At 41.3% G+C, this 13120-nt stretch overlaps 1 protein-coding gene across 2 annotated transcripts in view; it reads left to right on the forward strand.

Annotated features, from left to right (window-relative positions):
- Positions 1–4061: 4061 nt before the first annotated feature.
- TBC1D15 (TBC1 domain family member 15) overlaps positions 4062–13120 on the forward strand; it is a 34003-nt gene continuing 24944 nt past the window's right edge. Inside the window, exons 1-2 of one of the 2 annotated variants that reach the window (XM_031043602.2) lie at positions 4139–4164; positions 10989–11120. Coding sequence is in view for 1 of the 2 variants with exons in the window: in XM_005143008.3 (XP_005143065.2) it covers positions 4141–4164 (24 nt within the window). In the remaining variant the exon portion in view is untranslated. Of the gene's footprint in view, positions 4165–10988; positions 11121–13120 lie in introns of both variants that reach the window. The other variant, XM_005143008.3, reaches the window with a different exon arrangement.

Here is a 13120-nt window from a genome sequence, read left to right on the forward strand (position 1 = left end):
AACAGAGCCATTGGCTTCCTGGAGTGAGGCCTATGAAGGGCTATCATAAAGGTGATTAGGAGATTGGACCATCTGTCATAGAGGCTGACAGAGCTGGGACTGTTCAGTCTTGAGAAGGCTCAGAGGATCTTGTCAGCATTTAAAAATACACTATGAAAGGGGGTAAAGAAGGTGGAGCTGGTCTCTCCAGTGATGTCCAGTGAAAGTGCATGACTAAATGGATACAAACTGAAATACAAGAAATTCCACTTAAGCATAAGAAAAATCTTTTTTTACAAAATGATGGGCCTAACAGCATGTATGTTTTAAAGTCTATGTTTGAAGACTGAAGGAACTTTTCTTCCTCATTCTAATCTCTTCTTTTTGAAGTGTATGTTGAGTAGGGCTAGGCACAACTCTAGGATTAGGAATGTTTTAAACATGGTTTTAGTCAGGTCATTATTTTTCCATGTTTCTTGCTCAGGGCTTATCCAGAACTCCATGATGCTTCTACAAGTGTTCAGACTCCATTGTGCTTCAGGAATATTCCAGTATTTGCTGGTCAACAATATACCTTTTTTTTTTAATTGTACCTTTCTTATACTTCTTGTTTTCTCCAAGTCTAGTCTCCAAAGCCCCAGCTGCTGCTTTTCTTAAGGAATAATGGAAGCTAGTTTTGAGCTGCAATTCCCTTGTACAAGCACTGATCACCTTAGCACAGGTCTGGCAACAATAACCAGTCCTAACAAATAATCTTTATCTAGATTAAAATGTTTAAGGGAATCAGTCTAGAAATCATTCACCATTTCCTACATATTTTCACAGCTCCCTCTTTCAAAAAATTTATCGAGTTTCTCTGTATTAGCCTGTTCCCTGCTAAGTGATTCTTTTCTCCCATCCTTCTGAAGAGTACTTTTGCCATTATTTTGAGTTATAGTTCCATGTTTGGCAAAGCAACTCTGATTTTGTGCATAGATACAGAAACCCAATGTGTTAAGCCCTTTTTCCCCTCATGATGGGTGTATAGTAGCTGTTTCTTGCTGTGGAGCCTCCATTTTTTTCCAATTCCCACTCTATTTTGATTCTTCTTGACTGGCTGTACAAATGAATATGGGAATGCTGGAAGTTTAAGGGAAAATGCATGGAGGAGCATAGGTTAGCATTCAGTGAACCTAGAGACACTGTTAATTTAATTAGCATGTTTTTAGTAATGGAAACACTGAAAGAAAAAACTTCTAGTAGAAGTACTATTACCATAGTACCATTAAATCTCATAAAGGAACAGGATCCTGCTGTGATAGATTCTTTAGCTTGGTCTCTAACTTAGGTAAGTAAGTTAACTTGAACAGCAGTATCCTGAACTGGCTTTCCCTTAAGTAGCCAGATTTGTCGAGAAGCAGCCATTAATGCTAATCCTAGATAGGAATAAACAAAGTTTTTCACCATCCTCAGTGGATAAAATGAAAAGCACTTGTCTTGTCCAGAGCAGGACACATGTCACACAGAGCATGTGTAACCCCCACACACTGGTTTTGGTCCCTCTTTCAGTCCTTCATCTGAGAATCATGCTTCTCAGCTGATTGCAGGGTGCCTCTGCAGCTGTGTTCCTGAATCTGCCAAGAGGTCATATTGTCTGTCACAAAGCAAAAGTGACCCTGAGCAACCTGACCCAACTACTAAATTTGTCCTGCTTTGAGTAGTGAGGCAGACCAGATGATGTATAAAAGATTTTTCTAACCTAAATTATTGTATGATTATATGAAAAACAAGGACCCTGCCCAGTCCCACTAACAATCAAAGAATTGTTAAGAAACAATGCATGAATGCAGACAGATGGAATAGACAAGGAAACGAGACAGTGTAACAGCACCATCAGTGGGGGTTTTAGGTCATCAACCATCTACTTGATGCCAATTTTATTCCCTAATCTAGGACAAGAAGAATAATAAGACAATTTGTGCACTTCTGAGTTTTTGCTCCAGGAAGGTCAGCTTGAGGAAAAAGCCTTCCACAGAACTTGCATGAAAATTTTACAAATAACAGGCATAGTCTGGCACTGTTGACTTGATGTGGAAGCTGGACTTTGGCAGTGAATAAGAATGGGAGGTAATCATTCTCAAAACAAGGAAGGGCATTTTATGTTGGGCCCTAAAGAGCAGTGAGAGTTGGTAGATGTACAGAAGGAGCTAGATGAGAGGGTTAAAGTGATAATGGGCTGGATGAATTACTTCTGCAAAAGCATTCTGCAGGAGTTCAAACAGATCAAAGTGGTGTCAGCTGTTGTTAGCGAATAGAATGTTATCAGTTAAAAAATGTTCAGCTGTGTGGACAGACAGGAAAAGGTACACTTTGGTGCTGTTGTACAAAAGAAAGTCTGCAAGGGAGCTAGCTATGTGAAAGGGAGAATCCAGAAAAATATTTACGGCTGAAGCATCAACCAAGCAGTATGCCTCACAGACAGAAAGATATTAAAGAGAGAGAGATGGGTGCCAAGAGAGTCTGGAGGAAGATAAAACCATCTTTTCCGTTAGCTGCCTGTGGATGATAAAAGAAGATTTTAATTTGGATCAGGATTAATGGCTGTAGGAGAAATAAAGCAGTGAGTCATGGGATAAATATATACTTACACAATTACAAAGAGAGGGAGGCTTTGATTCAATATGCTAATAGTCAAGTCCAAGAGACTGAAGAACTAGAAGATGGCAGTTATGCTAGTGGAGAGAGCAGAATTTAAGGAGTCCGTTGCAGATGCAGGCTAATGAAGCTGATTGGAATCTTAGTTCTGAGCTTCTCCTTCTTCCTCCAGAGAGTTACAACATGCTCTCACAATTTTGAAGCAGAATCGGTATTTGAGAATTGCAAACCTGTGTTTCCATGGTACCAAATACAGTATGGGTGTTAATCTAGATAAAGGAGTATTTAAGAAGTCAGAAGCAAATTATAATGCTAATTTATGACAACGACAGAAAAACCCTAACAACCCAAAACCAAATTACCTTTGGTCCCTCACTTCCCTGTGAGCTTGTCATTCATCTGCTTCAAACAAACAGTATTTGGGGAAATACTATTTGCTAAAAATATTTTATGGGAAGATGTTGACAAATGTCTTAAAAAACATCTTTATTTATAGCTCTCAGGAAGATCAAACATTGTAGACGTTAAGTGAAAGATAATTAAAGAAATACCATGCATTATGTAGTTTTACAGGTAAAGACCAATCAAAACCTCTTGACATCTTCAGAATTCTTCCAGACTATAAATCTGGACACCTATGAATGCTGAGTAATTGCTAGCATTGATGAGATTACCATAATTAAGATTTGGCTTTATCCCTTGACGAATGTGAATGTGTTATGTGTTGAAAGCGGTCATCTTCAAAGTGCTGTAGTTTTCATTAATGGTAAAAAAGTGGTCTATGTGCAGCTTAATGGTGCCCACGGGCCGGTATTTCCTTCATATTTAAACGTGCAACTGCAGGAGGAGAAATAAAACGACAGAGAATACCATGTGTGTTTTACACCAAGTTTTCAACAGGTTGTAATTACAATCTCCGGTAGCTCAGAAAAACTTTAAAGATGAGAAAAAACTCGCCTCTCTTCCCCTCACGGCCATACGCGGGATGTAGCGGGGCGGCTGCTGGTCTCCCCGCGGCGGAGCCCAGCCGGCAGGGGCAGAAGCGCTGCTGTTCCGTAGAGACCCGGCTGGATACGCCTATCACTGCTGCCTTGTCCTTCACAGTTCCCGTACCTCCCCCCACTTTCCTGTTAAATCTGTGCTGAGAAGAACCAGCGGGACACCAGGCCAAGGGCGGGCCCACCGGGGGCCAATCTCGCAGGGAGCTACGTGAAGGCAAAGCGCAAGGAAGAAATAACCCCACCATACCCCCTCTATCCCGACAGCGCTCCCGCTGTAAACGTGCGTCAGCCACCCGCAGAGACCCCTCACACCGGGGCGTGGCCTTCCCGCCCTACACCCGGAGCCCCACACCCGGAGCCCCGCCCCCTCGGCTGAGGCTCGGCCGCTGCGCGCCTGGCGGGGGCGCCTCAGTACGCACGCGCTTGCTCCGGAGGCGCGGCCGCGGCGGGTGTGACGCGGCTTGTTGTGGAGCGGCAGGGGAAGCACGTGAAGAGCGCAACGTCATCATAAACACTCGTAGGCAACATGGCGGCGCCTTCGAGCGGCAAGGTAACGGCGGTGCGCTGGGCCCGGCTCCAGCGAAGATGGCCCCGCCGCGCCCGGCGCTGGGGTCGTCCTTGGTTGGCGGAAGCAGCGGGAAGGGGCGGTTGTGCCTCTGTGTGGCCGCGGGTTCTTATGGGGCCCGAGCTCACTCCTCCGCACACGGGCGGTCCCGTCCGCTGGCGGGTCTGGTAGTGACGAGAGGCCGTGAACCCGCTGCGCAGCCCTGCGCCGGGCACTGGAGGGGGTCGCGGCTTCGGGTGCGACTCGGGCCATGCCTGAGGCCTGTGGCAGCTGCTGCCGCCCCAGCTCGCCCCTGGGGTTCGCGGAGAGACGGCTCCGATGTAGCAAGAGGCCTCTCTCCGGCGGAGGCGGACTACCTTGGGACCGAGGGTTGGTCTTGTCAGAGCAGGCTCTGAAGCCGGGGTGGGGGAACGAGGCTTGTCCGGTCTACGTGGCCGCATGTCCCGGAGGTGCTGGAAGACGTTCCTAGCGTTTCCCGCGGCCTGCGCGCTGCTAACGTGCGGGTGTTCTCCCTGGGTGGATACAAAGCCATGTCAGTAAGATAGTTTGGGAATGTAAAGATTTTTGCATGACGCCGATCCTTGCCGAGTGTTCCTGAATGAAACAATAAAGCTTGACAAGGATTCAGGTGGCAGGCCTGCTCTGAGGCCACAGGAGAAAGTATTGGCAACTTTCTCTGCCTCCGTGCTCTCCCACCAGCATGTCCGACTTGTGTCCCTGTGGTTTTATTGTAGGAGTATTTTTATTCCATAAGTCCCATTTCCTGAAAGTGTCACTTTGCTGTGCTGGCCTCCCGAGCGTGTGGATATTCTATCTAGGATTTAAAATCTCAGTGTAGCATCTGACTGTATGTAGGCAGGGTTAGAGTATGGCAGTGTTCAGTTTCACTCGTCCAGCATATGGCAGCAACTGGTAATTTCCGCTCGTGCTGATTTCGGCATAGGAGAACATAAGTAATTACCCATGTCTGTGCTTCTCAGAGGGTGCTGAGGAGTGCATTTAGCTAGCAGGAAAACTCAGGAGAGATTTTGCTTGTGCCAGTTTGCCATCTCCATTCCACCTAGAACTGGTAGAGCAGGCAGTTTGTTCAGCTGGCGTTGTTGCAACTTTACTTTTAAGTTCTTTACTGCTGTTAGGTGCAGTTAATGTAAAGGTAACCATACTGTTTTCCCAGCTGTTTCTACCTGTGCATGTCCAGTTTTTATGTATACAGGGAAAAGTTACTTTTCTTGTTTTGCCCATTTTAATATCAATCCAGCAGTTTATTGGATGATGGTAAGTATTTTCTTTTTGCAGCTTCCCTTCCTCCTGTAGTTTATCAGGATCTTCAGGAAGTTTCTCCTGAAAGCAGCTGTATTAGGATAGCTTATATCAGAGGTTAAACGTATTGTGGATTGGTTTTCTGAATTTGGTATGTACTCATTGTTCCTTAAAAAAAAAAAAAGGCTGTTTGCCTGAGGCTGAATCTCCAAAATATTGCAAAACTCCGTTTCAGTTACTCCACATCCACAATATAAACGCAACTTGTTACCGCAACTTCTAATTCAGTAACATTCTTTGCCATGTGTCTTTTGGTACAAAGAAAAAAAAAGACAGTTGTGTTTTCTCAGGCTTCATGAAGTGGCTGGGCTGGTTTGAAGTTTCACTGCTCTTAGTAGGAGCAGTTCTGTCCTCTCCCCCCACCTGTGTGTTGCACTTCTGCTCTCTTGGGTGCTGTTCTCATTTGATCTCTCAGTGATTTGATTTAGCAAGCTGAAATAATACATAAACCTGTGTATGTGTATTTTTGGCTGGATTGGTCTTTTGTTGGTCTAGGGAGTCCATTGAATCACAAATTGCCCATTTGGATGGCAGAAAGATTTTAGAAGCACTCACAAATTAGTGAAACTTCAGTGCAGGTGGAATAAACACAGTGTAAATTGGTACAGACCTGGCATTCTCACTTAAGGCATTTTGCAGCTCTGTGTGTTTCCAAGCTATGCGTGTCCTAAATTAATAACACTTTTCTTTCTGACTGTGCAGTGTTGTGTAGGGGGGTGTTTCAGCTGATAGTTTTCTGAAGGACTATCAGGCATCTGTTTATGGAATGCTTTAATCTCATTTGGCAGATCCTAACACCTGAAAGTAATCTATTTTAATGTGTACGTTCTTTTCTGCAAAATATTACAGAAATTCCCATGGCAATATATTAGACAGCAGCAATAGCCTTGCAGTGTCTTAGCTTTTATGCAGTCTTGCTCCAGCAAACCATGTAAGGTTGTGATTTCGATTACTTTTTTACCCTGATTGCTTTCCCCTTCTCTATCACTTCTTTTTAATTTCCCAGACATTGCCAATATAAAGGGATTCACAGCTTTGCTGTTTCATGTTGTCTGTGGTTTCTGCTCCATATGTTAAAGGGATATGAATTATAAATTTGGTTACTTCACATAACTGTGTTTGCTACTTTACTAGGATTTTTGTTTTGTTTGTTTTTTTTCTTACTGCTTTGTATCTTGGAAGGTTCCTTTTCAGTCTTTTTTCTCTATGTGCTTAGCTTGGTTCCAGAAAACTTAAGCTAATGCTTTTGACTTTTAGAGTTATGACTCATTCTTTACTAATGCCCGTCTGCACTAGAACAGTCTGAACTTCAGTTTTTTGTACTTTCTTAGAGTTGTCATTTTTTTTCTGCAAGTGGCTTGGCAGTAAGGTAATTTATTTTCAGTGCTTTTAGCTTTATGCATGAAAACAGGTTTATTTTCTCTTTCTGTTGCTTAGTGAATGGCAGTGTCCTTAATTCAGATAACTGACTCTGGACTCACCCTTATAATAGAAAATCGTGTTAGAAAATGAGATTGAAGTTGTGCATGGGGAGAAGTGCAAACTTCAGTCTTAGTCTGTTGGTTGTTATAGGCTATTATTATAGCTAGTCTAAAGACAGTACTGTTTTTTTATGCACTTGGAGTTCAGAGTGTCTTTGGCACATGGGCTGTCAGATCTTTCTCAAGTTACCAGTTGACACATGGGCTGCCAGAGAAGTTACTTTTCACTTGTCTGTGTCCTTGCTCTTGAAGTTAAAGCTTCAGAGCTTTAAATGGCTGAACATCTGAGCTTCAGTTCTAAGCTCAGATATTTGGCCAGTTCAGCACCCAGAAGTGTTTGAGTAGCAGTGTAGCTATCACTAAACAATAATGTTGCAAATGTTGTGGTGTTGGGGGTGTGAGTTGTGTTGTATGCTTGTGTGCGTGCTGTTGAGTGGTTTGGTTTTATTTTTATAGCCAGGACCAGCAAAGAGATTTCAGATATGAGCTGGTAAAAGTAGCTTTGCATCCATCAGGTAGTCTGTTGGCACAGATATAGCAGATTATGTTAGATATATATATATTCTGTGGTGCTAGGCAGTGTCTTGCTGCACCTTATAGTAAAATTTGGGGCCACAAACTCCTGTGCTATGCATTGTTATGCCATTTTATTAAGGACTTGATTTTCAGCCTTTATAATTTACTGTATACAGGATAATAATCGTTTCTGAATATATTCTATTTCATAGGTTTTTTCCACGACCAAAAACCTATACCTGTCTTTATGTCTGTTGAATTCAGTTAAAGGTTCATTATGCTGGAATGTAAAACAGTTCACTGGTAACTGAAATGTCTGTATATTCTTTCTGTTTCTATTCATTAAAGATTTCTCTTGCAGAAGTGTTCACAGTAGAAATAGTGCTTTATCGTCTCAAGCCCTTACTCTTGGTACCCTGAATAGACTTGCATTTTCAATGGTATCCCCCTATTGTTGCATAAGTAGTGGTAATACTTCATGGTTCAGTTGTCAGTGCACCTCAGGCAGAACTTGAAAACTTACTTGAAAACTTCTTGTTAAGTAGGAAATGTTTCTTATGATTTCTTATGTTAAGTAGGAAATGTTTCTTATGATATGTGGTTCCTGGTGTGAGCTTTCTCATATTTTTCACAATGTGAACAATGTTTGTGATATTTTCCCCAGAAGTTATAGCGTATCTTCTGTGGAGCAGAAAAAGTCGTGTTGGTCAAGCAATATTCACTTCATGCTTTGCAGAACACTCAAATGTGCCAATGTCTGGTCCTTGGAAGCAGGTTATTGATTGAGTAGGTACTTTGACATGTTCAGTGACAGTTCAGCACTAGATATGTGAGTAAGCTTTGGGGAAACCTTAGCTATTCCAAAACTCTTCCAATGATGGAGGTGGAAATTAAAGCAACATAATGCAAATTGTTTAAATTGAGTTGTATTTCTTCTAACTTAAAGCACAGATCTAAACTAAGATACTTTATTTTGTGGATTAAGATTTCTTGAGACAACCATTTCCTAAATGGAATTTATTTTACTGGCCTGTAGTTGTTTCCTTACTGTGTTGCATCTTTTGTTCTGTTTACCTTCTGTCAGATTCTGAAAAATAAGATGCTTCACAGCTGCCATATCTGTTAATAGTGTTTGCACACAGATCCATTTTTTCTTAATTTGTAGTCTGTGGAGCATTCAGACTTTCTTAGTCACTTTCTTACAAGCATGCCTGCATGCTGCTTCAACTGTTGAATCCACAGTGAGGTCCTTTACCTGATTCTCTAATATGAGGCAAAACCAAAGTAACCACTGTTGCAAAGTTGTTAAAATGAAGATTTGCACAGCGCCATAATTACTTAGTAATTCCGGAGCAGTGACTGATTTACTGAATAAGGTGCTGCAAGCTGTGTCTGTCATGAGAAGCTGGATGGCATCTTGGCAGAGCAGAGCTGGCTGTGAGCTGTACGCTTTGGCAGAAAAAGGGAGCGAGTTGGATAAGAACACAGAATGCATCTGAAAGATGGGCTAGCTAACTAGCTGGGATTGTTGCATTGCTTCTCCATTCTCTCAAATGTCCTGCATTTGGCAGGTGGTTGGTGCATGGCAGAGGCAAGAGCAAGAGTATCACATATGAGCAATCAGTGGATGTGACATCAGTTTGTACTTAGGTGCCCAGAACAGGCACGGTGGGAGACACATGGGTGAGGAGGGCAGGACCCTGGGGCTGTTCTATGGTAGCTCCAGATCGTAGCTCTCCTTTTTTGTTGCCTGCACCTCATCATCTTTGTGTGCAGTGTTGTCTTTCACTGGCTGGTAGCACAGGGCTTGTCAAAACAAGCATTTAATCCCCAAATTTTGCTTCTCTCCTGGCATATATTGTAATTGTTGATGTACTATGCTGAAAGCCTTCTGCTTGCCTATGTCCCTGGCAATAAAGAGCTGCAAACATTGCCTGTTGACTGCTCATTGTAAGCAGTACAATGAGCTGGAGATACGAATTGTCTGTGCTGTGTCCTTACAGTATTAAGAATGATACAGTTTATTTCTCAGAAAGCATTAGTGGGAAAACAGTGGGTCTTAAGGTTATTTTCTCCTGGACATAGAATATAAATACTTGATCAGTTTTCCAGAACTTAATCTAGCATATGCTGTGACATGTAAATTAAGCCTACACCCTGCTGCTACTCTGTTTTTTTTTAATGGTTGGTGAGTAGACAGCTGTTGCTTCATGCAGCTTTCCTGAATTTTGTGTTGTACTTCCCTGATTTTACAGACCCTCTGCCATATATGAGATGGAATAGCTGCAGTCTCATGTGGCACAGTGCTATTAATGACTGACTAGAATGAACTGTGACTTTACTTTGCCTTTGACTTCTGTAGCACCTGTGGAAAAAACCCAGGTCAATGTGGCTTAGCATTTGGAAGCTCTTGCATCAATTTTTAGCTTTTGGTAGGATTCTGGATCAAATAGGCAATAGGTCTAATTTAGAGAGCTGGAAAAATCTGGTTTAAGTTATGTTTGCATATTGCAAGCGTGGACTTGCTTGAGAAGCAAGAAAGACCTATGAACATAAGCTGCTCAGGAACGTATCTGAAAAAATGAAAACTTAAAATTTCAAGTTTATTAAAGAGGAATGCTTAAGTCATACAAACTTTTTTGTTCCTCCATAATTTCTTCAAGGCCCGCCTGGACAAGTTCCTGTGTGATGTACTCTAGGTTACCCTGCTCTTGCAGGGGGGCTGGACTAGATGATCTTTGAGGTCCCTTCCAACCCTTGGGATTCTGTGATTCTTCATAGAAAAAAGTTGCCAACTGAGCGCTTTTCCAGTGATAAGGTAGTGACGCTTCTGATTTGTGGCATTTGAGGAACTTCAGGATACGAGAGATTAATCTGGAAACTTTTTTTGCATTAGAACTAGCTTTAAGCTAGTGAGAGGTCTGAAAACCCTTGAGCAATTCTGGTACATGTACAGCTGCAAGACAATTAAAATTTTAAATCAGGTAACTTTTGAGATTGTTTAGCTTCTGTAAGGTTACATCTCCGTTTCCTTTGGTTGTGTTGATGTGTGCTTTTAACAAAAACTGCTGTGCTTTTTTCATTTGTGTTTTTGTTGTGGGACTAGTAGGGTCTGGCTTTCACGTATGTAATAACGGCTAAACCTGAGGAACATTAATCTCTGGACTGTTGAACAGATGTTTGCAAATAGGTATAGAAGAAAACAAATCAACCTTTGTTTAAGTCTGTAGTTAGGGTTTTCATGGCTTTACAGCCTTTTTGGTCTCAAGTGTCCAAGCAACATATGCTGCTTTTCTTCCCTAGTGTTCTGTTTCAGTGCAGAACACAGATTTCTTACTGGGTGGAAGGGTGGAAAGGCATTTGGGGTAAGGAATACATTTGGGTTTTGATTAAAATCCTAGGCACATGTCAATTTATCTAGTTATCAGCTTATCTGGCCTTATTAACATTAACTTATTTTTTCTTCATGGTGGACTTATTGATGTTGTGTAGACTTAGAGGAAGGGTGATGGCTCTAATCATATGAAAAGAAAATGGAAGATTGAACTTGACTCTACCTACTTCTCACCTTTGGAAAAGAAACCATGATGAAATATGTGAAATAATGAATAGTACAAAACCAAGGTGAGCCAGTAGTGCGTTTTCCTGCCTCATAATACAAGAAGCAGAATTGACTAACTGAACAGATAATGTTCTTTAAAACCCTTGAATTGATTCACACAGTGGATAGGGAGACCTTTCTAGATTACAGACCTCTGTCTCTGAAGGCAAAAAGTTAATTGATGTTTGAAGAAGATTGGGTTGCTTCTCTATGCACGGGGTATTGACAGGTAATGGTGATGCTGGTTTTGGTCAGGTTTAAGGGGGCTTATAGTTAGTTTAACTGCTAATAAAGGAGCAAAGGTTTCATTATCCTGCCCTGTTCTACCTAGTTCCTTCTACTGTCTTCATATGTGCCAGGGTCTCACTACATACATTTTGTGTGCACACCTTACACAAGTCATTAGTATTCTAATGATGCTTCTGTTGAACTCCAGCATTTGCTGTCTGTTTTCCAAATCTTCTTTCAAGACACTCATCTCGCATGTTCTGCAGTAACCTGCTGTTCAGGCAAGTGGCAACCTATGCTGCTGTTGCCTGGTGTGTTGGGCTGCTGAGACACTGAGCAAAAATACCTTTGTGGGCCACATGGTGTGTGGGGTTGAGCTATACAGTGTTACAGAAGTTGTCTACTGATGATGTTTCCTTATTCAAATCTAGCTGTTAGTGTACCGTCTTTCAATTCGATACTTTCCTTAGTACTTGTATATATAATTTAACATTACTTTCCCCTCTTTGAATTGACCAGTAGCTTGGTCAGTGCTGTAATACCAGAAAACAGAAATCTATCACAAACTACATTTTACTGTAAGGTGCATTTTTGATTCTTCAGCTTAAGAACAGTGTGTGAAATACAGCCACCCAGTGTAGCTAATCTTCAGGTACTACCACTATAAAATCATATTCTCAAATTCAGTTGTGGATTTATCTTACCAAGTAATGCTAAACAGAGCAGCTCAATATTTTTGATAATTCAAAAATGCTAACTTCGAAAATGTTTTGCAGTAGGAACAGCTGTTAAAGCACTTCCTAGGTAATACTTTGTAAGATTAATGCTGTGTTTTTCTTCAGATTAGTTCCATCTTGTAGACTCCCATCTATGTGTGACTTAATGCTTTTCTTCAGTGATACAAAAAAAATAGAGCTTTTTAAGCTCAGTTATATGAAATGCTTCATAACAGTTGGAAAAAGTAAATACAAGCTTGCACCTGTTATTGGTTAAGAATAAATCCCAACAGCTTGGCCTTCTGGCCTTTCAAACTTGGAAAAGTTTTTCTCTTGAGTAACAGGTTAATCACCTGCACTGTGAGAAGGCCTCTGTTCTACAGATAACTTCCAGACTTCTAAGCATGTTCTTGCTTCCTTGGTTTTCTCTCTGGTTTTGGTGGAGCATGGGGGCAGGGACTTGCTATGAAGAGCAGTGTAGAATTTTTCATTTGCATGACAACTGTAGTGTTGGGAACATGTTTTCATTTCCTTAAAAGGAAGTGTTTATCCTGAGAAATTAATGGGTGGAAAATAATAAAACCAATTACTAGATTGCATACCTTCTAGGCTGAGAAAGTATACTCTTTGATATTTACTAACATTGTTGGCAGAAATCCACTTCTATCAGTGTAACTCTGATACAGATATGTATGATTGATCACTTTTGTTGATACTTCTGACTAGTTGTGGTAATAAATTAGGTCCAAATAGCCAGAAAGGAAAATTTGCATAAATTCCAAAGTTGCCCTGTTTAAATAGGGACTGAACATAACCACAGGTATTTGGTAGAAATAGCGAATATTTTTTGATAGAAAAGATCAAAAAGCTGTAATGGAGAAGAGGAAAGGATTCCAGTATTTGAAAGGTAACTTGATGTTAATAATCCTTCAAGAGAGAGATTACACTAAGTGACCTCTATAGGTTTCTTTAAAATTATATATTTGTTATTACGCAGAACACTTCAGAATTGTGTAAAGTGAAGAGAAATAGAAGTAGTAAATGCACAACTGAAAACATGAGTTAACTGGCTCTTATTG

Source organism: Melopsittacus undulatus, chromosome 5 (genome assembly GCF_012275295.1).
Source record: "Melopsittacus undulatus isolate bMelUnd1 chromosome 5, bMelUnd1.mat.Z, whole genome shotgun sequence".
Lineage (NCBI taxonomy): Eukaryota > Metazoa > Chordata > Aves > Psittaciformes > Psittaculidae > Melopsittacus > Melopsittacus undulatus.